The sequence below is a fragment of the Hyla sarda genome, chromosome 1 (genome assembly GCF_029499605.1).
Source record: "Hyla sarda isolate aHylSar1 chromosome 1, aHylSar1.hap1, whole genome shotgun sequence".
NCBI lineage: Eukaryota > Metazoa > Chordata > Amphibia > Anura > Hylidae > Hyla > Hyla sarda.
This window is the reverse complement of record NC_079189.1, coordinates 196631150-196654642: the sequence shown is the minus strand read 5'-3', so window position 1 is coordinate 196654642 and position 23493 is coordinate 196631150. Positions and strand designations below refer to the sequence as shown.

General features: G+C 42.2%; 1 protein-coding gene and 1 long non-coding RNA gene across 2 annotated transcripts in view; one reads left to right on the top strand and one right to left on the bottom strand.

Annotated features, from left to right (window-relative positions):
- LOC130362366 (alcohol dehydrogenase 1-like) overlaps positions 1 to 23493 on the top strand; it is a 74680-nt gene that overhangs the window by 1643 nt on the left and 49544 nt on the right. Inside the window, exons 2-4 of the mRNA XM_056566732.1 lie at positions 14408 to 14509; positions 22245 to 22386; positions 23134 to 23221. Coding sequence (XP_056422707.1) covers positions 14408 to 14509; positions 22245 to 22386; positions 23134 to 23221 — 332 coding nt within the window. The remainder of the gene's footprint in view (positions 1 to 14407; positions 14510 to 22244; positions 22387 to 23133; positions 23222 to 23493) is intronic.
- The window catches only part of LOC130362380 (uncharacterized), a 78876-nt gene that overhangs the window by 44203 nt on the left and 11180 nt on the right, over positions 1 to 23493 (bottom strand). The window contains exons 2-3 of the long non-coding RNA XR_008891387.1: positions 3183 to 3471; positions 1108 to 1202 (exon numbers count right to left, since the gene is read on the bottom strand). This is a non-coding gene — a long non-coding RNA (uncharacterized LOC130362380). The remainder of the gene's footprint in view (positions 1 to 1107; positions 1203 to 3182; positions 3472 to 23493) is intronic.

Sequence of the window (23493 nt, the reverse complement as noted above, 5' to 3'; positions counted from 1 at the left end):
TACAGAAAAATCAAGAAGTTATAGGGGTCAGAAGATGCCAATTTTAAACATACTAATTTTGGTGCATGTAGTTGTATTTTTTTAAAATGAGTATTAAAAAATAAAACCTACATAAATTGGGTATCCTTGTAACCGTATGGACCTACAGAATAAATATGTGTCACTTTTAATGAAAAGTGCACTGCTTAGAAACTGAAGTCGACTGATGTAATTACAAAGTAAAATTGGTAGCGCACATGGGTCTGTAGGTGAAAAACTGAATGTGTTATGAATTTTAGAAGGTGAGAAGGAAAAAATGGAAGTGGAAAAACGCTGAGTCCTTAAAGGGTTAAAAGATCAGGAGCACAAGCCACAAAGCGTATGTCCCTGTAGACACACAAGATTTGCTAGACACACACAATAGCGCTATAATGTTCATAAATAAAAACCATGATACATAGACCAATATTCTCACATCCAGTGACATATAGTGGTAGATACCCGCTATTCGCTGGCACCCTGCAGACCGAATAAGGCTGGGTTCACATACATCTGGCATGCACTGGAGGGAAACTGGTACTAGAACTGATTCCGTTCATTTGAATGGGACAGTTCACAATCATTCAGCGTCTTAATATTGACGCCGGATGGATGGACACACCCGAGAGAGAAGTTTGGATTACATCCCCTTAGATACACTACTATGCGTGTATGTATATATCATAGGAAAGAAAAAAATATCCATATATTTCCCAATCAGAGTGTATTCAGCTGTTGCAAAAACTACAACTCTCAGCATGCTGGGATTTGTAGTATTCCAACAGCTGGAGGCACCCTGTTTGCAAAACATTGATATATACACACACATGCATAAATCTGTGTTTCCCAATCAAGATGCCTCCAGCTATTGTAAAACTCCAAATCCCAGCATGCAGAACAGCCTATACATCTGGAGGTAGAGCTGGGCGGTATGACCAAATATGTGTATCACGGTATTTTTGTAACTTATGGCGGTTCCACGGTATATAACGGTATTCCCCCCCAAATCATGTGACCCACGAGCGCTGTTCTGCTTCTCCCCCTCCCGCCAAATTAATTATCAGCGGTCCCCATCGGGGAACTACTCACATATCACCCGCAAGCCCTGGCCTCCTCGTCTTCCTGTTTGTTGCGGGCCGCCGGTGCTGGAACTCTATACTGTACGCTGTATCCCTATGCCCGGGCTGCAAAAGATAAACAAAATATACTTTAACTCACCTTCCCCCATTGGCCTCACGCTCTTCCTGGGGACAGGAAGGTCGGAGTGCCGTCAGTCTATCACCGGCCGGTGATAAGCTGAGCCCACTCTCATGTAAGAAGCAGCTGTTTTCAGGTTCATAATAAAGTAATAATAAAATATGCTGGCACTTTCAAGGACCATTATTAAAGAAGTTTCTGGAATATGCAACCTGAAACCATTAAAACTTGTTTCTGCAGATAGAGGCAGAGGGCAGGTCAGACTGATCAGGCCAAAGACCTTAAAGCATCACTGTAATTTAGAACAACTATTGACACGTTGTCCAGATATGTCAAAAGTTAAGATTGCACCAGGTGTCAGTCCTGAGACCAGCTGTGATCATAAGTTATAAGCCAGGGAAGTGCATGGTAGCGTGCTCTACTCCCCGGTTAGCAAATCTTACATTTTCACTCTATTTGAGTGACAATTGGGGATTAAGACGTGTGCTACCGCATACTTCACCAGACTGTAATTCTTGTTCTTAGCAGGTCTCAGGACTGAGACCCAGTGCTATCAACATGTCTGCATTTGTACTAAATGACCATTACACTTCAAAGCAATAAAGGGGTACTCCGGTGGAAAAAAATTTTTTTCATATCAACTGGTGTCAGAAAGAAACAGATTTTTAAACTACTTCTATTTAAAAATCTTAATCCTTCCAGTTGTTATCAGCTGCTGTATGCTCCACAGGAAGTTGTTTAATTCTTTCCAGTCTGACCATAATACTCTTGTGTAGAGATAGAGAGGGTGCTGGATAATGCAGGGACTAAAGCTACTTTCACACTGCTGTTGTGACCCGCCCATAATGGGTCCATTAGGCTCTTTTTTTTTTTTTGCTTTTAACATCCATTATTGGGATGGGTCACAATGGGCACCATTGGATCCTATTGATTCCGATTGATTATAATGTGGTCCATTGTTTTAGAGTAGTATGCATGCACTCATTTTTCTCCCTCTATACTCCCGTTGTTTTGCAATGGCCGGTGTACCGCCGGGACATAACGGCAGTGTGAAAGTAGCCTAAGATGTTTGTCCCTTAGATGTTAAAGAAACAAGTCATAGCTGGGAGGAGTTGACATAGCAGTCTGAACAGGATGGAGAAAAAGAGGAATGAGGAGGACTGTGATCAGAGAATATTCCACCTATGAGTCAATGGATGTAACTGTAAACTCATATGGTATACATATTTTGCCTTTGTATACTGGTATTATTGGTAATGTTGGCTTGAGTATAGTGTTTTCACTCAGTAACAGTATGGCACTATATTCTAGTCATTGCCTGGTGGTAATGGTAGTGCTTATAGTGTGGTGGCTTTGTTTATTCCATATTTAAGGGTATTGTTGGTAATATTGGTGTCCGTATACTGGGTTTAGTCAGTAATAGTATGCTGGTAATACGTATAGTCATAAGATTTGATTTTTTTATAGTAGTAATATTTGTTAACTGTATGAGTTATATAGTATAACCATACAGTATGTTGAAAATAGTCTTATAAAGTAATGAGGTTCAAGGGCAGGCAAAGAGTTAATTTTTGTGACCTTAGTAGAGGTAGAGGGTAGTGGAAGTTTTATTGCTGAATACCTGATATCCAATGGGAAAGTCACCTTTCCAGGCTCAACTGTTGTTACGGTGGAAAGAGCAGACTGATTGTGTATCATTCAAATTCTTTCCGTCCGCTATAGAGCTGAAAGCAGTGTGGAGATATAGAGATGATGATCTGTAACTGTATAAAAGCCCAAACTGGGACCAAAAATAGACACAGGCATTTTAGACTAAGCAGCCCATTTTTTGGTGGGTCCTACTGCTGGGACCCCCACCAATCTTTCCTGTTCTGGAGAGCCTCAGGCATTATGGTAGTTGTAGATTTGTTACAGCCTGAAAGCCATGGATTGGGTACAGTGTAACCCATCATAACTGCAGAACTTACATGGGACTGTTAGGCAGAATACACAATGATATTAGTGACTCATAGGTGACGTCTTCTCTGTAGTATTTATATTGTTCATCTTCAGCTGGTACAGATGACAGGACTTCTTTCAGTTACATCTTTCCTGCAGCGTTTCATGCCTAGACACCACTGGTTCCTAACTTTGTCAGCAGATCCTCATCCTCTGTATGAAGACATTAATCATCATAAGGCTAGGTTTCCACAGAGTCTTTTTTTCTGCCTTTTTTTGGGGAAAACTGCAGTTTTTCAGCCAAAGTCAGAAGTGGATCTAGGAAGAAGAAGAAGAAGAAGAAGTCCTTTTTTATATTTCCGATTCCTATTAAATACTTTAAAAAACTTAAAAAATAAATAAAAAAAAACCTGTATGGAAGCCTAGAGTAACCCTGCCAGACACTGTGCCCCTTAATATAATGCTGCCACACAATGTGCCCTTGAATAAAATCGTGACAGACTCTGTATCCTATAAATATAATACTGCCTCATAATACTGCCTCACCATGCTCCCTGATACTTTCACACACTGGGCACCTGAATATAACCCTGCCACAGACCATACCCCCTGAATATAAGTATCAGTTCAGCTGAATTCCACCCTTGTATTGTCCTCCTCCAGCCGCCTCTGCCCCCCACCCCCCAGAGTGTTCTTTGTTCCCTCAGACCCCTAAAGTCCTTCTCCAGACCCTTGTGCCCCATCAGACTCCTTTATGTCCCTTATGTCCTCCTACCCCATATTCCTCTGTCCTCCTCCTCCAGACCCCTCTTAACAACCCTGACCACCTCTGTTTCTCCCCCAGACCCCTATGTCCTCCTCTTCCAGACTCCCCAGTTCTACTCCTCCTCCAGACCCTTTGTTCTTCCCCAGACCCATCTGATCCCCCAAATCTCTGCACCCCCAGACACTTCTGTCCTCCCTCAGACACCTAGGTCCCCTCTTCCAGACCTGTGTCCCCCCAGACTGCCCTATGCTCCCCACAAGACCCCTCTATCTTTCACCAAATCCCACGTCCCCCCCCAGTCTCCTTCTTCAGATCTCTATGTCTTCCTCCTCCAGACTCCTTTGGCCCCTCCTTCAGACCCCATTATCCCCTACTCTAGACCTCTCTGTTCTCCTCTAGTCCATTATGTCCCCCCCAGACCCCTATGTCCCCTTCTTCAGACTCCTATGTACTCTCCTCCAGACTCCATTGTCCCTTCTCATGGCCAGTCCTGGCTTGACTATATGCCTGCACAGTTTTGGCCAGAACTATTCAAGAGAACTCTGCCTGATTCGTATGAGAGTTTGGGGAGTTCATACAAATGCAAAGTTTACCTGAACAAAATAACCACTGAGCTTATAGGGAACAGAGTTCATCATACTCATTAATTTGGACATTTGGACTTCAGACTCTCAGAACAAGAGCAAATTGTGTATTTATGGAGGAAGCAAAGTACTGCTTTTTATAGCTAAAACACCTTAAGTAGCCTAATGTTCCCTAAAGTAGCAATAAACACTGTCATAAATATTAAAAAGACATGATCACTGTACACAAGAAGTGCTGATTTTGTCCTCAAATTATCATAAGACTATTTATTTGTACCTGAAGAAACATAGATTACACAACATGACATATCTCTATGTTTACTAAAAGACATACTCAGCTGTTCTACACATGTATTGAATTTAAGGTTGAAATATGTGGTGAGTTGCCAATATGGATTATAATACATAATAATACTTGGATTTTAAGATACACAGCACACCCTAAAATTTGGAGGGAAAGAATCTGCTAAATTTGAATGGGGATCTCAATATGTTATCCTGTGATTAAAGTAAAAGTTTATAATCATGTCACGCAGACATTTCAAAAGTTTTTATAAGTCAGGGTCTCAGTGCTGACACCCCCCCCCCCCCCCCCCCGCACACACACACTCACTAGTATAGCTGGGTTCCCCTCTTACCGCTTTATCTGACTCATTGCAGTAGACAGGCTCCATAGACTTACAGTGAAGCCTGTCTCCCAGAAGTCAGATGAGGGCACAGGGCTGGTCCAAGGCATTGTGCTGCCTGAGTTAAAGGGGTACCTCGGCTGCGGCACCCCATACATTCCGATGACTGGCCATGCGGGGCAGAGGCTCGCAACATCACGGTCCGCTCTTGAGGTCACGGCCATGCCCCCTCAATGCAAGTATATAGACTTGCATTGAGGGGCGTGGCCGTGATGTCATGAGTGGGGCGCAGTCATTGACGTCAAGAGCCTCTGGCCCTCTGGCATTGCACCCGACGCTCTAAAGGAATGATGGGTGCAGCAGGGAGATTGCCTATCCTTTAGATATGGGATAAGATGTCTAGGGGCAGAGTACCCTTTAAATGATGTAAAATTGCCAAAACACTCCCATATCTATTATTTTATATGAATAAGTGGACTGACAACACTCAAGGCCCTGGACCAAATAAAGCACAAGCCCCCTGCAAGATTGCGCCCATGGCCACACGTCTGCTCTGCCCCTATTCCACACATAAATAAAGATATGTTAACATATCTATTCTATTAACATAGATAAGATCATTTTTCATGACCAATATTACGAGTATGCAAGGAGGAAAATCATCATCATACATATTACCATCATACTGTTACCGACTAAATCCAATATATTGTGACCAATAATACCTGTATACATGTAACAAAATATACCACCACACCAAGACTGAATAATACTACCATTAAAACCACTATACACAGACCGACAATACCAATAATACCAGACTATAAGGAATGCACCAGGAATTAATATACAGGGTGGGCCATTTATATGGATACACCTTAATAAAATGGGAATGGTTGGTGATATTAACTTCCTGTTTGTGGCACATTAGTATATGTGAGGGGGGAAACTTTTCAAGATGGGTGGTGACCGTGGTGCCATTTTGAAGTTTGACATTTTGAATCCAAGTTTTGCTTTTTCAATAGGAAGAGGGTCATGTGACACATCAAACTTATTGGGAATTGCACAAGAAAAACAATAATGTGCTTGGTTTTAACGTAACTTTATTCTTTCATGAGTTATTTACAAGTTTCTGACCACTTATAAAATGTGTTCAATGTCCTGCCCATTGTGTTGGATTGTCAATGCAACCCTCTTCTCCCACTCTTCACACACTGATAGCAACACCGCAGGAGAAATGCTAGCACAGGCTTCCAGTATCCGTAGTTTCAGGTGCTGCAGAATGGGCAAAACAAAAATTGGAACAGGACCCTCAGTTTATGCCGAAGATTTTGTTCAGTGATGAGGCAAACTTTTATGTGAATGGTGAAGTTAACAAACAAAACCACCACTATTGGTCTGACACTAACCCACATTGGATAGATCCCTCCAAGACTGTTGGAACATAAAAATTGATGGTATGGTGTAGTACATGGGGTACAAAGATAGTGGGGCCATTCTTCATCAATGGAAACCTCAAGGCCACTGGATATGCAAAATTGCTACATGATGATGTGTTTCCCTCTTTATGCACTGAAGCTGGCACGTTCCCTGAGTTTTTAGAGTAAGATGGTGCACCATCACATTATGGGTATCAGGTCCGAGCATTCTTAGATGAACAGTTTCCTGGAAAGTAGATTGGTCGTCGTGGGCCAGTTGAATGGCTCCCAAGGTCTCCCGATCTGACCCCCTTAGACTTTTATCTTTAGGGTCATCTGAAGGCAACTGTCTATGCTGTGAAGATACGACATGTGCAGCACCTGAAACTACGGATACTGGAAGCCTGTGCTAGCATTTCTCCTGCGGTGTTGCTAGCAGTGTGTGAAGAGTGGGAGAAGAGGGTTGCATTGACAATCCAACACAATGGACAGCACATTGAACACATTTTATAAGAAACTTGTAAATAACTCATGAAAGAATAAAGTTACGTTAAAACCAAGCACATCAATGTTTTTCTTGTGAAATTCCTTAGAAGTTTGATGTGTCACGTGACCCTCTTCCTATTTAAAAAACAAAAATTGGATTCAAGATGGCCGACTTCAAAATGGCCGCCATGTCACCACCCATCTTGAAAAGTTTCCCCCCCTCACATACACTAACGTGCCACAAACAAGAAGTTAATATCACCAACCATTCCCATTTTATTTAGGTGTATCCATATAAATGGCCCACCCTGTACAATTGGTGATGCAAAAAACAAGAAAAAACACAAATAGCCAGCACAACTACATGATATACGAGTGCATGCTGCTGTGGCAAATGCAAAGTATACAAACACAAAAATTGCAGCGGCACATTTTATCAAAATTTTTTATATATATATATTTTTTTAAAGGCTCTCAGCGCACCCCTCCCCTTTTCCCAGGAGGGAGTTTAAATGTTTAAATGGATGGTTGATCTAGCATGTCACCCAGTCAAGAGGCTATATGCACAGCAGAGGTGAGAGTTGTGAGTATTAGACTCATAATGTATGTTAGGGACCATTCAAAAATGGCCGCCTCCACGTGGCGGATGGGGGACACGTTTTGATCAAAAAGTGCGCTGAGAGCCTTTAAAAAAAATTTAAAAAAATGTTGATAAAATGTGCTGCTGCAATTTTTGTGTTTGTATACTTTGCATTTGCCACAGCAGCATGCACTCGTATATCATGTAGTTGTGCTGGCTATTTGTGTTTTTTGTTGTATGCTACTTTGAGGGAATTGCACCCCTCCCCCTTTTCCCAGGAGGGAGTTTAAATGTTTAAATTGATGGTTGATCTAGCATGTCCCCGGTCTATGCATCATACTGCTTGTATGTTTAGAATCATGTTTAGATTGATTGACTGACAATTCATGACTGATTACGAGCTTATGGGCATAGGAATGTGCAAGTGCAATATCGGACTACGTGCAATATATTATTTATTGTGTGGATTTTTTCACCTTACTTTATCTATTATGGTGATCTATGCACTTTAGAGATGTTTATGATTTATTACTTGTGTCTATACATTTTATCAAGTATTATTAAAAGTTATATTTTAAATTGGTACCCCAGGACTTTAGGATTTGATTTATGAAACAGTGGGGCTCTTACACAGGCTTCTAATGCCATTATCTCATAGACTATGAGCCATTGTGTCTAGTTTTTTGATCTAATTAAGAGTATTTTAGCGCTTTAATGGCGAGTTTCCTCACAAACACTCTCAACATTGATAGTTGGGTTTCGGAAGTTAGAGAGGTGTTTTCTAAACAAGAATACAGCCAGAAACCAATAAGTACTAATATCAAGGGATTGTTTAGAGAACTTACCAAGGCATACAAGGATTACATAGTGTCCTGGTGGGAGATCCAATCCCTTGAGAACAATTTAAAGAACAGTATTGTACCCAAGGGGTTAAGGATAGCTGTCGCCCCAGCGGAACGTATCCGCAGCACGAGCTTGATAGAGAAATGGGAACAGGAGGCGACAGCTAGCTCCATGAGGTTTATGAAATTATTGTTAGAAGAAGAGAAATTGACATGGGAAATCAAAGCTAAAAAATTTGAGGAGTTGCGTGAGCAAGCCCTCAAATTTAAAACAGAAAGGAAACAGTGCTACAAGGCTCTATTGAAAGATTCCAATACACGCTGAAGGAAAGAAAACACCAGCAGTTTCGAAGGGATCTGCAGGAGTTTAAAGAAAGGAGGGCATATTCATTTCTCAATAAGGAAGTTAGAGAAAAGGAGGTGGATATTTCCTCTTCAGAGGTAGAGGGATCTGACACGGACAGAGAATCAGGTCACGAGAGGAGAGGGGAATATCGCCCCTACCGTGGTAGATCGAGAGGCAGAGGGAGACGCCCTAGAGGAAGAGGTCGAGGAGGACTTGGTTTTTTGGCCAATGCCCCTCCCCCCAGATATTATGATCTGAGAGAGAGAAATCAGGGGGGAAGGGGGGGAGTACAACATAGGTCATAAATCTATCGACCACTATCCTCTCGGATGGACAAATGGTTCTAAGGTTCTAAGAAAAGGCCTTTCTTTTGTGCCGACTACTAAATATGACTCTTTTTCATGGGTAAAGGATCTTTCCCTCTTTGTGAGGAAAATTAAATGGAAACATTTTTTCTCCAGGCAAGAAAAAGAAATATGCCAGGAGAGGAATTTGGTACCATCTGACCTGGAGACCTTTAGGACACTAGATTCTCTAGAGAGGGAAGATTTAAGGGATAAAAGTAAAGGACCGTTCACATCCCTTAAAAATAAAAGTACCAAGGTGTCCCCGGTCTCTGACTGCCTTAATATTGAGATATTTGAATCTCTGGTTATTAAGGAACTTAGGGAATTGGAGGCTAGACAGGGAAATGGAGAAGCTTGGTACAACTTGTCTCCTAAAGAAAGGAAGGCCCTAAAGGAACTATCACAAAATTCTGAGATTGTAATAAAACCATCGGATAAAGGAAATAATGTGGTGGTGATGGATCGGGGACAATATGAAAACATGTGTCTGGCTATCCTTAATGACAAGACCACCTACAAAGCATTAGAACGGGATCCCACCCTAGTTTTCTCCCATAAACTTCAGAGTATAATTTCTAGAGCACTTGAAAATGAATTAGTTGATGAAAATGAAGCATCATTTCTGGTCCCTCCACATCCGGTGATTCCTACTTTCTATTCACTCCCCAAAATTCACAAAGGGGTTAATCCCCTAAAGGGAAGACCAATTGTCTCTGGGGTGGGGAGCTTATCACAGAACGTAGGAATCTATCTTGATGAGATCTTGCGCCCCTTTGTTCTTACGTTGCCATCCTACATCAGAGACACGTCAGACTTACTCCTGAAGTTGGATGGGATCTCGATGGATGACAATATGATTTTTGCATCCATCGATGTGGAGGCTCTATATAGCTCAATCAGGCATGATTTGGGCTTGCGGGCAGTAAGATTCTTCCTTGCCAGTAGGGACCTGAATCTTGGTCCCCACAGCGAACTCACCATGGAACTCCTGGAATTCTGCCTGATGCATAATTACTTCCTCTACAATGGCCGCTTTCTCCACCAGCTCAGGGGCACCGCGATGGGGAGCCCCTGTGCCCCCACGTATGCCAACTTGCTCGTGGGCTGGTGGGAGGAGAGGGTGGTCTTTGAGGAAGGCCTCAGCCCATGGCACGAACATCTGACCATGTGGCTGAGGTATATAGATGACATATTCATCTTATGGGCAGGAACGGGAGAACAATTCCAGGAGTTCGTGGGGGTCCTTAATTGTAATGACCTGGATCTGAGGTTTACTTGTGAGTGGAGTCCGGATAAGTTGGCTTTTTTGGACGTACTGATCGCAAAAGGACCTCTCAACAACATTGAGACATCCATCTATAGAAAACCAACGTCTACAAATGGATTATTGAGGTGGGATAGCTCGCATCCAGTGGCCCTCAAAAAAGGTATACCAAGGGGCCAGTACCTGAGGTTGTGGAGAAACTGTTCGGGGACCAAAGAGTTCCTGAGTCAGGCTCAAGACCTCAGGTGCCGGTTCCATGAAAAAGGATACCCGGATGATGTATTAAGGGTGGCCTTTGATGGGGCTATCTCCCGGGATAGGAGGGATCTCCTAATCCCAAAAAAGAGTGATGTGGAGGACAAGGTAGAGGAACAAAACACCATTCGCATGATCGGTACCTTTGATACTATGCATGGGCAGATCAGAAATATCCTAGAAAAATACTGGAACATATTGCTAGCGGACGAGGATATTAAACCAATCCTTAGTAGCAGACCACTTATTACATACAGAAAAGGTCCCAGTATCAGGGATCTGGTCGTACATAGTCATCTGCCACCTAAGAGGGGTCCTACAACATGGCTGGACCGCAGACCTAGCGGCACATTTCAATATGGTTCATGCTTAGAATGTCCATCCATCAAGAAATGTAAAAACTTTGTATGTTCGAGCAACGGAAGGAGTTTTGAAATCCGTGACTTCATTAACTGTAAAAGTATGGGAGTCATTTATTTGGCACAATGCACGTGTCCCATGGACTATGTGGGCAAGACACGCCGTGAGTTTAGGCGTAGAGTAAGAGACCACTATAATGATATTCTTAACCAAAGGGACACGACCTTTGCCCGACATGTTCTCCAAATGCATAATGGTGACCCCAAAAATTTAAGATTCATAGGCATTCAAAGTGTGGAAAGAGGCCCCCGAGGAGGTGATTGGGACAAGAAATTGCTACAAATTGAGTGCAGATGGATTCATCGCCTGAACTCCTTGGCACCAGGGGGCTTGAATGAGTCCCAGAATTTCATATGCTTCATTTAAACTTTGGTATCCTTAACTACTACTGTTATCTATGTAATTATATCAATTTCAGTAATTTAATTTTGGTATTGTAAAACTGGGGATTATCGTGCTATACCCCCTATCGGGATACGAATGGAAAATTGTATCCATTTTTATCCTAGGGAATGCTATGCATGTTTTCTATACTTTGGGCCACCACCAGCATCTTTAGAGGTTACCTATGGGCGGTACTTTGATGTACTAGCCACCAATGATTACCCTCAGGTAGGGTGACCCAGGGTGTGTTTAACTGCATGGCTTTAGGACATTAGGAGAGATTGATATCTTTACTGGCATAATATAACATTCTAGATGCTAACCATCCGCTTGTTAGCTTAGGACAATTTGTAATTTGATTTCCATGCTGTATTATATTGTAACTAACTTATATACCTTGTGGTGTTATAGGCAACTAATAGAGAGGTTTGTGAGGAGTTAATCTCAGTCAGGGATGCGCTGTTAGTCCCTATGGTTACTATCTATTCCTCCCCTTTGGGCGTGACACGCCGAATGCTGGAGAGAGGGGGCGGGATCCATGGTCCGGGAATTACCCTATGACACGCTCCGAGGGCGGTACAGTAAGTTACGGCCGCAACCGGAAGTGACGTCAGTCCCGGCCGGGAATCCCAGTGAGAGCGCATGCGCCCTCCCCCTGCCTGTGGCGTGATGGCGCGCACAGGTAATGGACGCCAGGAGGATATTTAAAGATTGCATGTTGGTAAGGTAAGTTGCCACTGCCATCCTGCTGCTATTATGCTATGACTGCCAATGCTGCTGAAGTCTCCCTGATGAGCCAAAGATGAAACGCTGCGTAGGAGACACGCTGCAGTCAGGTTTATTGCACTGAACAGCACTTTGCACTTTTATTCTTTGCACCTTAATACTGTGTATGTAATCAGGGACAGTACAGAGTAGGAAACAGGTTCTAGGGCGAGTGCCCCAGTTACGTGCCACACAGCTAGGGTGCATATAGAATAGGGAGTCTTGCACTACACTGTAGGGATTGATAGGGAACATAGGGAGAGATACATATACGGTCTCCCAGCAAGTTTCCCAATATAAGCCACTGCTTTTTTGGATATCCCCCCACTTCTATTACCATTATCTGTGTAATTTTTTGTTGGGCACATGTGCAATTTATCCCCGGTCTATGCATCATACTGCTTGTATGTTTAGAATCATGTTTAGATTGATTGACTGACAATTCATGACTGATTACGAGCTTATGGGCATAGGAATGTGCAAGTGCAATATCGGACTACGTGCAATATATTATTGATTGTGTGGATTTTTTTCACCTTACTTTATCTATTATGGTGATCTATGCACTTTAGAGGTGTTTATGATTTATTACTTGTGTCTATACATTTTATCAAGTATTATTAAAAGTAATATTTTAAATTGGTACCCCAGGACTTTAGGATTTGATTTATGAAACAGTGGGGCTCTTACACAGGCTTCTAATGCCATTATCTCATAGACTATGAGCCATTGTGTCTAGTTTTTTGATCTAGCATGTCACTCAGTCAAGAGGCTATATGCACAGCAGAGGTGAGGGTTGTGAGTATTAGACTCATAATGTATGTTAGGGACCATCCAAAAATGGCCACCTCCACGTGGCGGATGGGGGACATGTTTTGATCAAAAAGTGCGCTGAGAGCCTTTAAAATTTTTTTTTTTTTAATTTTGATAAAATGTGCCGCTGCAATTGTTTTGTTTGTATACTTTGCATTTGCTACAGCAGCATGCACTCGTATATCATGTAGTTGTGCTGGCTATTTGTGTTTTTTGTTGTATGCTACTTTGAGGGAATTGCACCCCTCCCCCTTTTCCCAGGAGGGAGTTTAAATGTTTAAATTGATGGTTGATCTAGCATGTCACTCAGTCAAGAAGCTATATGCACAGCAGAGGTGAGGTTTGTGAGTATTAGACTCATAATGTATGTTAGGGACCATCCAAAAATGGCCGCCCCCACATGGCGGATGGGGGACATGTTTTGATCAAAAAGTGGGCTGAGAGCCTTTAAAAAAATATAAATAAAAATGTTTTTGTGTTTGTATACTATGCAAAAAACAAGCCCTCATATGGGTCTGTAGGGGAGGAGGGAAAAAAATGAATATACATAAACGAAAAATCACCTGGTCCCTAAGGCCAAAATGGGCTTCGTCCTTATGGGGTTAAATAGGTTTCAGCAGGCACCCCTCGTGTTTAGTGGGCCGATTGGAACCCCCCATTTGTAATGGCAGCATGAGGTTTCAGTGTCAGTTGCGACCTGGCTATTTATACAACTTGCCTGTGGTAGGTGGTATCAAAAGAGTGGTGATCTAATACAATTTGTATTTATAAAAAAAAAAAAAGCTCTAAAGCCACCACACTACCTGGATATATTCCATGTAAACCATCCTGCCTGGTATGCATGGCTTCTGTGGTCCCTGTTGTCTTCTTTGGCTGCTTAATATTCTTTGGTATCCTTCTCTCCCCTCTCATACATCTCCCAGCAATCATTGCAACTCTGCTCTACCAGCCCCCACCTTCTGCTCTGAGAAGCAGAGAGAAGTTCAGTGTTTGACTGTGTAATGCTGCACATACCTTCCAGTTCTCAGCACCAAAGAGGGCATGACTCATCAGTGCAGGGTAGAAACCCCATGGTCTGTGTCTCACAGGAGGTGGGGGCTGCTTTCAGAGAGGGATTTGGACAGAGACAGAGTGGATGACTGGACGATGTAATTCCCTCACTTCATACATGAAAGTGACACCCAAAGATGGGAAACTGCTTTACATAGTTAAAGAATGATATTTAGACAATTAAATGTGTTGATGAGGGAATGGATGGGTTATGAGTTTAGTTCCCCGGAGTACCCCTTTAAATCAATCAGATATATCTTTACTCTATAGAGGTACACAATAGCTTATGGAACCTGTTATATTTTCAGGTTATTACATGCAAAGCCGCAGTCTTGTGGGAGCCACATCAACCACTGAAGATTGAAGAGATTGAAGTTGCCCCACCAAAAGCCCATGAAGTCCGAATTAAGGTAAACTATACATATGCATAGACTTTTAAGTTAGCTTATGAGAGTTTCTTTTCAAAACTTTCTTTCTGTACAAAATTTATATGAATAATGTATACCAAATTAGAAATTAATGCATTATATAAATCTGTAATCACCAATAATAGAGAGACTTCTGATACCATTGGATTTAAGAGGGATTACATGATTTAAAGGTCCTGTACACGACCGAAAATCAGAGTCCTCAAGGCATGCAAATCATAAAGTACCACCAGTTGACAAAAAAAAAAAAACAGTGCTTGAGGTGCCTAAAACATAACTTAATATTTTTACGTAAAGTTAGAAACTCAAATAAGTGTATTCAAGTGCTCATATAATGGTATATGTCCAACAAAAAATAGAGCTGTTAAAATATAATAAATAGCTGGGATCAAGGGTGCTCTCTAGTTATCACCAGCACATCCTAGATCACCATAGAGTATCTATATCGGATTACTCTCTAAAATAACTCCCTTAGCCACCTATTTTTAGAGATGGCTAATTCCCCTCACCCGACACGTTTCTATCGCCTGTTTGGAAACATCATCAGGGGTGTATACAAGGTAATAGGGGTATAGTAATAAAAGAAATATGTAGTATAGTGAGAGTCACTAATGTCCAATATGCTCTTAAGATATATATAACCATATATCCCGTGAAGCCTTCTGCCAGTGGGGATCAGTCTATTTTCCAACTGGCAACCGATTTGTAGACTTCTAGGAAGATTCAATGGCAGCGTGCACTCTCGCAATGGTGAAGAGGCCGGCTGACATCCAGCCCAGCGCTTTTATTACTATATCCCTATTACCTTGTATACACCCCTGATGACGTCGCTAAACAGGCAATAGAAATGCGTCAGGTGAGGGGAATTAGCCATCTCTAAAAATAGGTGACTAAGGGAGTTATTTTAGAGAGTAATCTGATATAGATACTCTATGGTGATCTAGGATGTGCTGGTGATAACTAGAGAGCACCCTTGATCCCAGCTATTTATTATATTTTAACAGCTCTATTTTTGTGGGACATATACCATTATATGAGCACTCAAATACACTTATTTGAGTTTCTAATTTTACGCAGAAATATTAAAAGTTATGTTTTTGGCACCTCAAGCACAGTTTTTTTTTTTTTTTGGGGGGGGGGTATTGGTGGTACTTTATGATTTAACAGGGATTATCAGAACCTGGAAATGAGAATCAGTCTCATGTTTCAGGTTTCAAGCTTGGCGTAGGCAGAAGTTCCATTACCCACTCGCAGTAGACAAACCAAAGCAACAGGGCAAAGCTATTTATTTGGGTTTTATAGTTGGGTGGGTAATATCTGTAGCTACATCATTAATAAAAAGCTCATTTAGGGTCTATTCACATGTACAGTATTCTGGGCAAATTTGACGCGAAGATTTGATGCGCAGGATTTGAAGCTGTGTTCAGTCAGTTTACATTGAAATCTGCAGCAGAAAATCCTGCGCATCAAATCTGCGCAGAATACTGTACGTGTGACTAGACCATTAAGCACAGTTTTGCTTGTGAGAAAGTTACATGAACATCATGATTTTGCCATACTGTTTTGAATAAAAAAATTTTGAATAACATATGCCTTGAAAACTGCCAAAACTGTATGCAAACGTGTTCTATAAATGTAAACTGCATACAGTTTTACGCTATATGCGTTTTCATTTTAGATGTCCAGTTGCATTAGTTTTTGCAAAGAAAAACGTACACTTTTTTTATTAACACTTTCTTCAATAAAGTTCAGATTGTTCTCATTGAAATTTCAAGAAAAATAGGTCTAATTTTCCTTGTGTAAGGAAGAAAAAAAAAAAAAAAACACATCCCAAAAACCATATGCTCCCGTAGACCCATCTGTTTTTCATTGACTTCAATGTTAAGACAACGTGTACAGTTCTTAGGTTGGGTTCACACTACGTTTTTGCCATTCGGTTTTCAATCCGTTTTTCTAAAGAAAACCGTATGGCAAAAAAACGGATGGAACAGTATGGAAAAAAGTAAACCGTATGCGTTTTTAAACCATATACTGTATTTAAAAGTGCATACAGTTCTGTCCGTTTTTATATAAAAAAAATACATACGTTTTTGATAATTTTGTCCATTTTTAATGGGAGGGGTGCTGGGTGGAGACTTTAGGATGCAAATGCGCATGTGCAAAGTAAAAACCATGTACGGTTTCCCATATGGAACCGTATACATGTGCGTTTCCCATTGACGTCCATGTTAAAAAAAAACGTATGCGGTTGCAGTACGGTTTTTTAACTGGAAACAAAAACGTGGTCAACCACGGTTTTGTCTCCGGTTTAAAAACCATACTACAACCGCATACGTTTTTTGTTTTTTTTTAACATGGACGTCAATGGGAAACGCACATTTATACAGTTCCATATGGGAAACCGTATACGGTTTTTACTTTGCACATGCGCATTTGCATCCGAAAGTCCCCACCCAACACCCCTCCCATTAAAAATGGACAAAATTATCAAAAACGTATGTTTTTTTTTAATTTTTTTATAAAAACGGACGGAACTGTATGCACTTTTAAAAACAGTATACAGCTTAACCCCTTCACGACGAGCGACGTACATGTACGGCGCCGCGAAGTGTCACTTGGCGCACGGCGACGTACATGTACGTCGCGGGGTTCCGGGAGCGCCGCGTCACCGGTAGCGGTGATCGGGCCGGGATGACTGCTGTTATCTAACAGCAGGCATCCCGGCACATCGCCGAGGGGGGTCCTGAGACCCCCCCATGACCGCGATGCGCGCAAATCACAGGTCAATTCAGACCTGCGATCTGCGCGATTCCGGGTCATACGGGTCACTGGTGACCCGGTGACCCGGAAAATAAGAGGGATCGTAGGTGTCCGAGACACCCTAGATCCCCCTAAAGGGATAGGAGTTTGGTGGCAGGGTTGCCACCCCTCCTATCCCTGCTATTGGTCGGCCGAGCGACCGACCGATAGCAGACCGGGGGAGGGGGGGGTTAAAGTTCGGTTCCCCCGCTTTGCCCACCTATCGGTGTCCGGGCAAAACGGGGGAACCGTCCAGGGAGGGTCGGCGCCGAAGGTCCCTACCTGGATCCCGGATCGCGATCCTCCATGCGGGGATCCCCCACGTGCGGCGGCGGCGGCGGCGGCTTCCGGGTCCTGCTAGGTGAGTTGTTGCCTAGCAACATCCGGAGGGCCACAGTTTACAGTGGTCTCTAAACCGTGGCCCTCCAGATGTTGCAAAACTACAACTCTCAGCATGCCCAGACAGCTGTTTGCTGTGTGGGCATGCTGGGACTTGTAGTTTTGCAATATTTAGAGGGGTTCAGGTTGTAGATCACTAAGTGGTCTCAAACTGTAGCCCTCCAGATGTTGCAAAACTACAACTCTCAGCATGCCCAGACAGCAGTTTGCTGGCTGGGCATGCTGAGAGTTGTAGTTTTGCAACATCTGGAGGGCCACAGTTTTGAGACCACTGGACAGTGATTTACAACTTGAACCCCTCTAAATCTTGCAAAACTACAACTCCCAGCATTCAGGAACAGCATAAGGCTGTCTTGGCATGCTGGGAGTTGTACTTGCGTGCCTCCAGCCATTGCATAACTACATCTCCCAGCATGCCCTTCCGCAATCAGTACATGCTGGGAGTTGCAGTTTTGCAACAGCTGGAGGCACACTGGTTGGAAAATACTGAGTTAGGTCATAGAACCTAACTCAAGGTTTTCCAGCCAGTGTGCCTCCAGCTGTTGCAATACTACAACTCCCAGCATGCATGGTCTGTCAGTGCATGCTGGGAGTTGTAGTTTTGACCCCCCTCCCGTGTGAATGTACAGGCTACATTCACACTGGCGGCAGATTACAGTGAGTTCCCCGCTGCAAATTTGAGATGCGGCAAATTTTCCGCCGCAGCTCAAACTCCTAGCGGGAGACTCAGTGTAATCTGCCGCCAGTGTGAATGTAACCTAAAAACACTACACTAACATAAAATAAAGAGTAAAACACTACATATACACACGTACACTGCCCCCCCCCCACCCCCCATCTCCAATAAAAATGAAAAACGTATTGTACGGCAGTGTTTCTAAGATGGAGCCTCCAGCTGTTGCAAAACAAAAACTCCCAGCATTTCTGGACAGCAATTGACTGTCCAAGCATGCTGGGAGTTTAGCAACAGCTGGAGGCGCCCTGTTTGGGAATCACTGGCATAGAATACCCCTATGTCCACCCCTATGCAAGTCCCTAATTCAGGCCTCAAATGCACATGGCGCTCTCACTTTGGAGCCCTGTCGTATTTCAAGGCAACAGAATAGGGTCACATATGGGGTATCGCCGTACTCGGGAGAAATTGCCTAACAAATTTTGGGGGGCTTTTTCTCCTTTTACCCCTTATGAAAAGGAACAGTTGGGGTCTACACCAGCATGTTAGTGTAAAAAAATAAAAATTTTTACACTAACATGCTGGTGTTGCCCTATACTTTTCATTTTCACAAGAGGTAAAAGGGAAAAACGCCCCCCAAAATTTGTAACACAATTTCTCCCGAGTACGGAGATACCCCATATGTGGGCGCAAAGTGCTCTGGGGGCGCACAACAAGGCCCAGGAGGGAGAGTGCGCCATGTACATTTGAGGTGATTTGCACAGAGGTGGCTGATTGTTACAGCGGTTCTGACAAACGCAAAAAAAAAAAACCCACATGTGACCCCATTTTGAAAACTACACTCCTCACGGAATGTAATAAGGGGTGCAGTGAGAATTTACACCCCACAGGTGTCTGACGGATCTTTGGAACAGTGGTCCGTGAAAATGAAAAATTTTGCACAGCCCACTGTTCCAAAGATCTGTCAGACACCAGTGGGGGGTACATGCTCACTGTACCCCTCATTACATTCTGTGAGGGGTCTAGTTTCCAAAATGGTATGCCATGTGGGGGTTATTTTGCTGTTCTGGCACCATAGGGGCTTCTTAAATGCGACATGCCCCCCGAGCAAAATTTGCTCTCAAAAGCCAAATATGACGCCTTCCCTTCTGAGCATTGTAGTTCGCCCGTAGTGCACTTCAGGTCCACTTATGGGGTACCTCCATACTCAGAAGAGATGGGGTTACAAATTTTGGGGGGTATTTTCTGCTATTAACCCTTGCAAAAATGTGAAATTTGGGGGGAAACCCACATTTTAGTGAAATGTTTTTTGTTTTTTTTTACATATGCAAAAGTCGTGAAACACCTGTGGGGTATTAAGGCTCACTTTATTCCTTGTTACGTTCCTCAAGGGGTCTAGTTTCCAAAATGGTATGCCATGTGTTTTTTTTTTGCTGTTCTGGCACCATAGGGGCTTCCTAAAGGTGATATGCCCCTCAAAAACCATTTCAGAAAAACGTACTTTCTAAAATCCCCTTGTCGCTCCTTCGCTTCTGAGCCCTCTACTGCGCCCGCCGAACAATTTACATAGACATATGAGGTATGTGCTTACTCGAGAGAAATTGGGCTACAAATATAAGTATACATTTTCTCCTTTTACCCCTTGTAAAAATTCAAAAATTGGGTCTACAAGAACATGCGAGTGTAAAAAATTAAGATTTTGAATTTTCTCCTTCACTTTGCTGCTTTTCCTGTGAAACACCTAAAGGGTTAAAACATTTACTGAATGTCATTTTGAATACTTTGGGGGGTGCAGTTTTTATAATGGGGTCATTTATGGGGTATTTCTAATATGAAGACCCTTCAAATCCACTTCAAACCTGAACTGGTCCCTGAAAAATTGCGAGTTTGAAAATTTTGTGAAAAATTGGAAAATTGCTGCTGAACTTTGAAGCCCTCTGGTGTCTTCCAAAAGTAAAAACTCGTCAATTTTATGATGCAAACATAAAGTAGACATATTGTATATGTGAACCCAAAAAAAAATTATTTGGAATATCCATTTTCCTTACAAGCAGAGAGCTTCAAAGTTAGAAAAATGCAAAATTTTTAATTTTTTCATCAAATTTTGGAATTTTTCACCAAGAAAGGATGCAAGTTACCACAAAATTTTACCACTAAGTTAAAGTAGAATATGTCACAAAAAAACAATCTCAGAATCAGATTGATAACTAAAAGCATTCCAGAGTTATTAATGTTTAAAGTGACAGTGGTCAGATTTGCAAAAAAGGGCTTCGTCCTAGAGGTGAAAATGGGCTCCGTCCTTAAGGGGTTAAAGACGCATACGGTTTACTTTTTCCCATACTGTTCCATCCGTTTTTTTGCCATACAGTGTTTTTTAGAAAAACGCATTGAAAAACAGCATGGCAAAATCGTGATGTGAACCCAGCCTTACCTGTAGAATTTCTGCAGTGTATTTGCTGCGGAAAATCCACTAGTGATTTTGCTATCATTGACTTCAATGGGTCCGAAGGAAAATCTGCAAATCATCCTCTATTGTGGATTTTCTGCAGATCCACTGAAGTCAATGGTAGCAAAATCCGCTCCAGATTTTCTGCAGCAAATATTCTGCAGAAATTCCATGAGTAATCTGCCCGTGTGAACGTACCCTAAGGGTACGTTCATACAGGCGGATTACCTGCCGATTTTCTGCTGCATTTCTGCTGCAGAAAATCTGAAGCAGATTTTGCTACCATTGACTTCAATGGAAGATTCTGCTGGTGAAAATCTGCTGCGGGTAGCGCACGGAGAGCCCGCCCCTTTTCAAACTTGCAGCAGGAGAGTTTGAAAAGAAATGTGCGCATGTGAACGAGCCCTTTGAGTATGTTCACACGTACAGGATCTGCTGCATATATTTGTTGCATATTATCTGCAGCTGATTTTTCTACCCATTGAAGTTAATGGGTAGCAGCGGGCCCCCCGTGATCAGATATCTTATCCCCTATGCTTTGGATAGGGGATAAAATGTTTTTGCCCAGAATACCCTTTTAAGGCAGAGTGGACTCCCTGCTGCTGCTGTGTGTCTGCTCGTGACTGCCAGTGGGAAATCCACAGTCACAGGCGTACACACAGAGCTACAGCAGCAGCAGGGAGCTCGCTCTGCCTTAACTCTGTGTGTGCCGGCAGCCCATCTGCAGTGTCAAATACGCTGCAGATGAGCTACCGTGTGAACGTACCCTTAGGCTGGGTTTCCACTTAGTTTTGGAAAACTGTTAAACTATCACAGCAGTTTTTGAGCCAAAGTTGGGAGTGAATTCAAAAGAAACTGAAATTATTAGGAAGGATTTACATTTCTCCTTTCTGTGTACGTGTGCAGCAATAGGGGTCTACTACTACAAAAAAAGATTGTCACATGGATGATGAATGAGAAAGTGCTACTGTGGTTTAAAAAGGACTTTTGACATGCCATAAAGAAATGTCAAAAGTTATGATTTTTGATTGGTAGGAGACTGATCATTAAAAATTAGGGGAGAAGTGGTAAGATGAAAGCTACCTCTCCCCGCTGTCTCCTCACTCTAGAAGAACTTAGACCTTCTATAGCAACAAGGAGATGGCAGGGAAAGACGTCTCTTAGATAACTGCTTCTTCCCTGTTATTCTAGTAAGCAGTGGGGGTCTTAGCACCCAGAGCCCAACCAATCCAAACTTTTGACCCATCTACGACAGTGTAAGTAAATCAAAGTGTACTACTTCATAGTGGAAGTAAAGTTCTACAATGAAAAATGAATGTTACATAAGTAGCATAAACAAATATAATATTTAGTAATTTCTAACACAATGTTATACATGTCTAATGTCTTTTTCTGAATAGATAGTTGCTGCTGGAATATGTCGATCTGATGACCATATCATTGAAGGACTGATAAAGGACAGCAAGTATCCAGTCATTTTAGGTCATGAAGGAGCCGGTATAGTAGAAAGTGTTGGGGATGGAGTAACTTCTGTAAAGCCTGGTAAGTCCCACAGAATGAGGATCTGATCTATAACAATTCTGGATTTTGACATCACAGTGCCTATTGTGACATCACAGTGCCTATTGTGACATCACAATGCCTCATTGTGACATCATGTTTCTGGGTTGTGACATCACAAGGCCCCATTGTGATATCCCAATTTCAGGCAACACCAGTGCCCATAGTAGGAATGACCCAGTGGTCCAGCAGTGCCACTACCACCAGACCTAGCCCCCTGAGACAGTGCCAGCTAGTGTATACAGACCACTAACTTGACCTTACCAGGTGCTTCCTACCTGCAGACTAGGGGAAACTAGTTATTAACCCTTATGCATAATTTAAAACGTCTGGGTGGCCAAATGGCACAATTCTGTATTGTGATATTTCAGTTTTGAATTGCAACCTCAAAATGCCCCATTTTTACCTAACAATTTCATATTGTAACATCGCAATGCTCCAGTATGACTTGACAATGTCCCCTTGTGACATCACAGTGCAAAAATGAGCAAATATCCCTTTTTGCTGATTTCATCTGACCTCCCAAAAAGTGATATAAAAGTCGCACGTACACTGAAAGAGTACTAATGAAAATGTAAAACTGTAATACAAACTACCTACATTATACTGACCCCCAGAATACATGCAGTATTTATCTTATTTCTTATAAATAATTCTCACCCCACAACATTTATATTGGGACTATTGACCTGCTGATAAATGTTCAAAAGCCCTTTTTTTTTGTTCTAGGAGACAAAGTGATACCATTGTTTCTTGCTTATTGTGGAGAATGCAGAGGCTGTACTGAACCTAAGAGTAACTTATGTTACAATTCTGAGTAAGTATTTTTACTGCTACTGTGTTTCTCCGAAAATAAGACCGGGTCTTATATTAATTTTAGTCACAAAAAACACACTAGGGCTTATTTTCAGGGTAGGGCTTATTTATTTATGGTATGTACATTAACCTCTTAAGGACCCAGCCATTTTACACCTTAGGACTCGGACATTTTTTGCAATTCTGACCACTGTCACTTTAAACATTAATAACTCTGGGATGCTTTTAGTTATCATTCTGATTCCGAGATTATTTTTTCGTGACATATTCTAC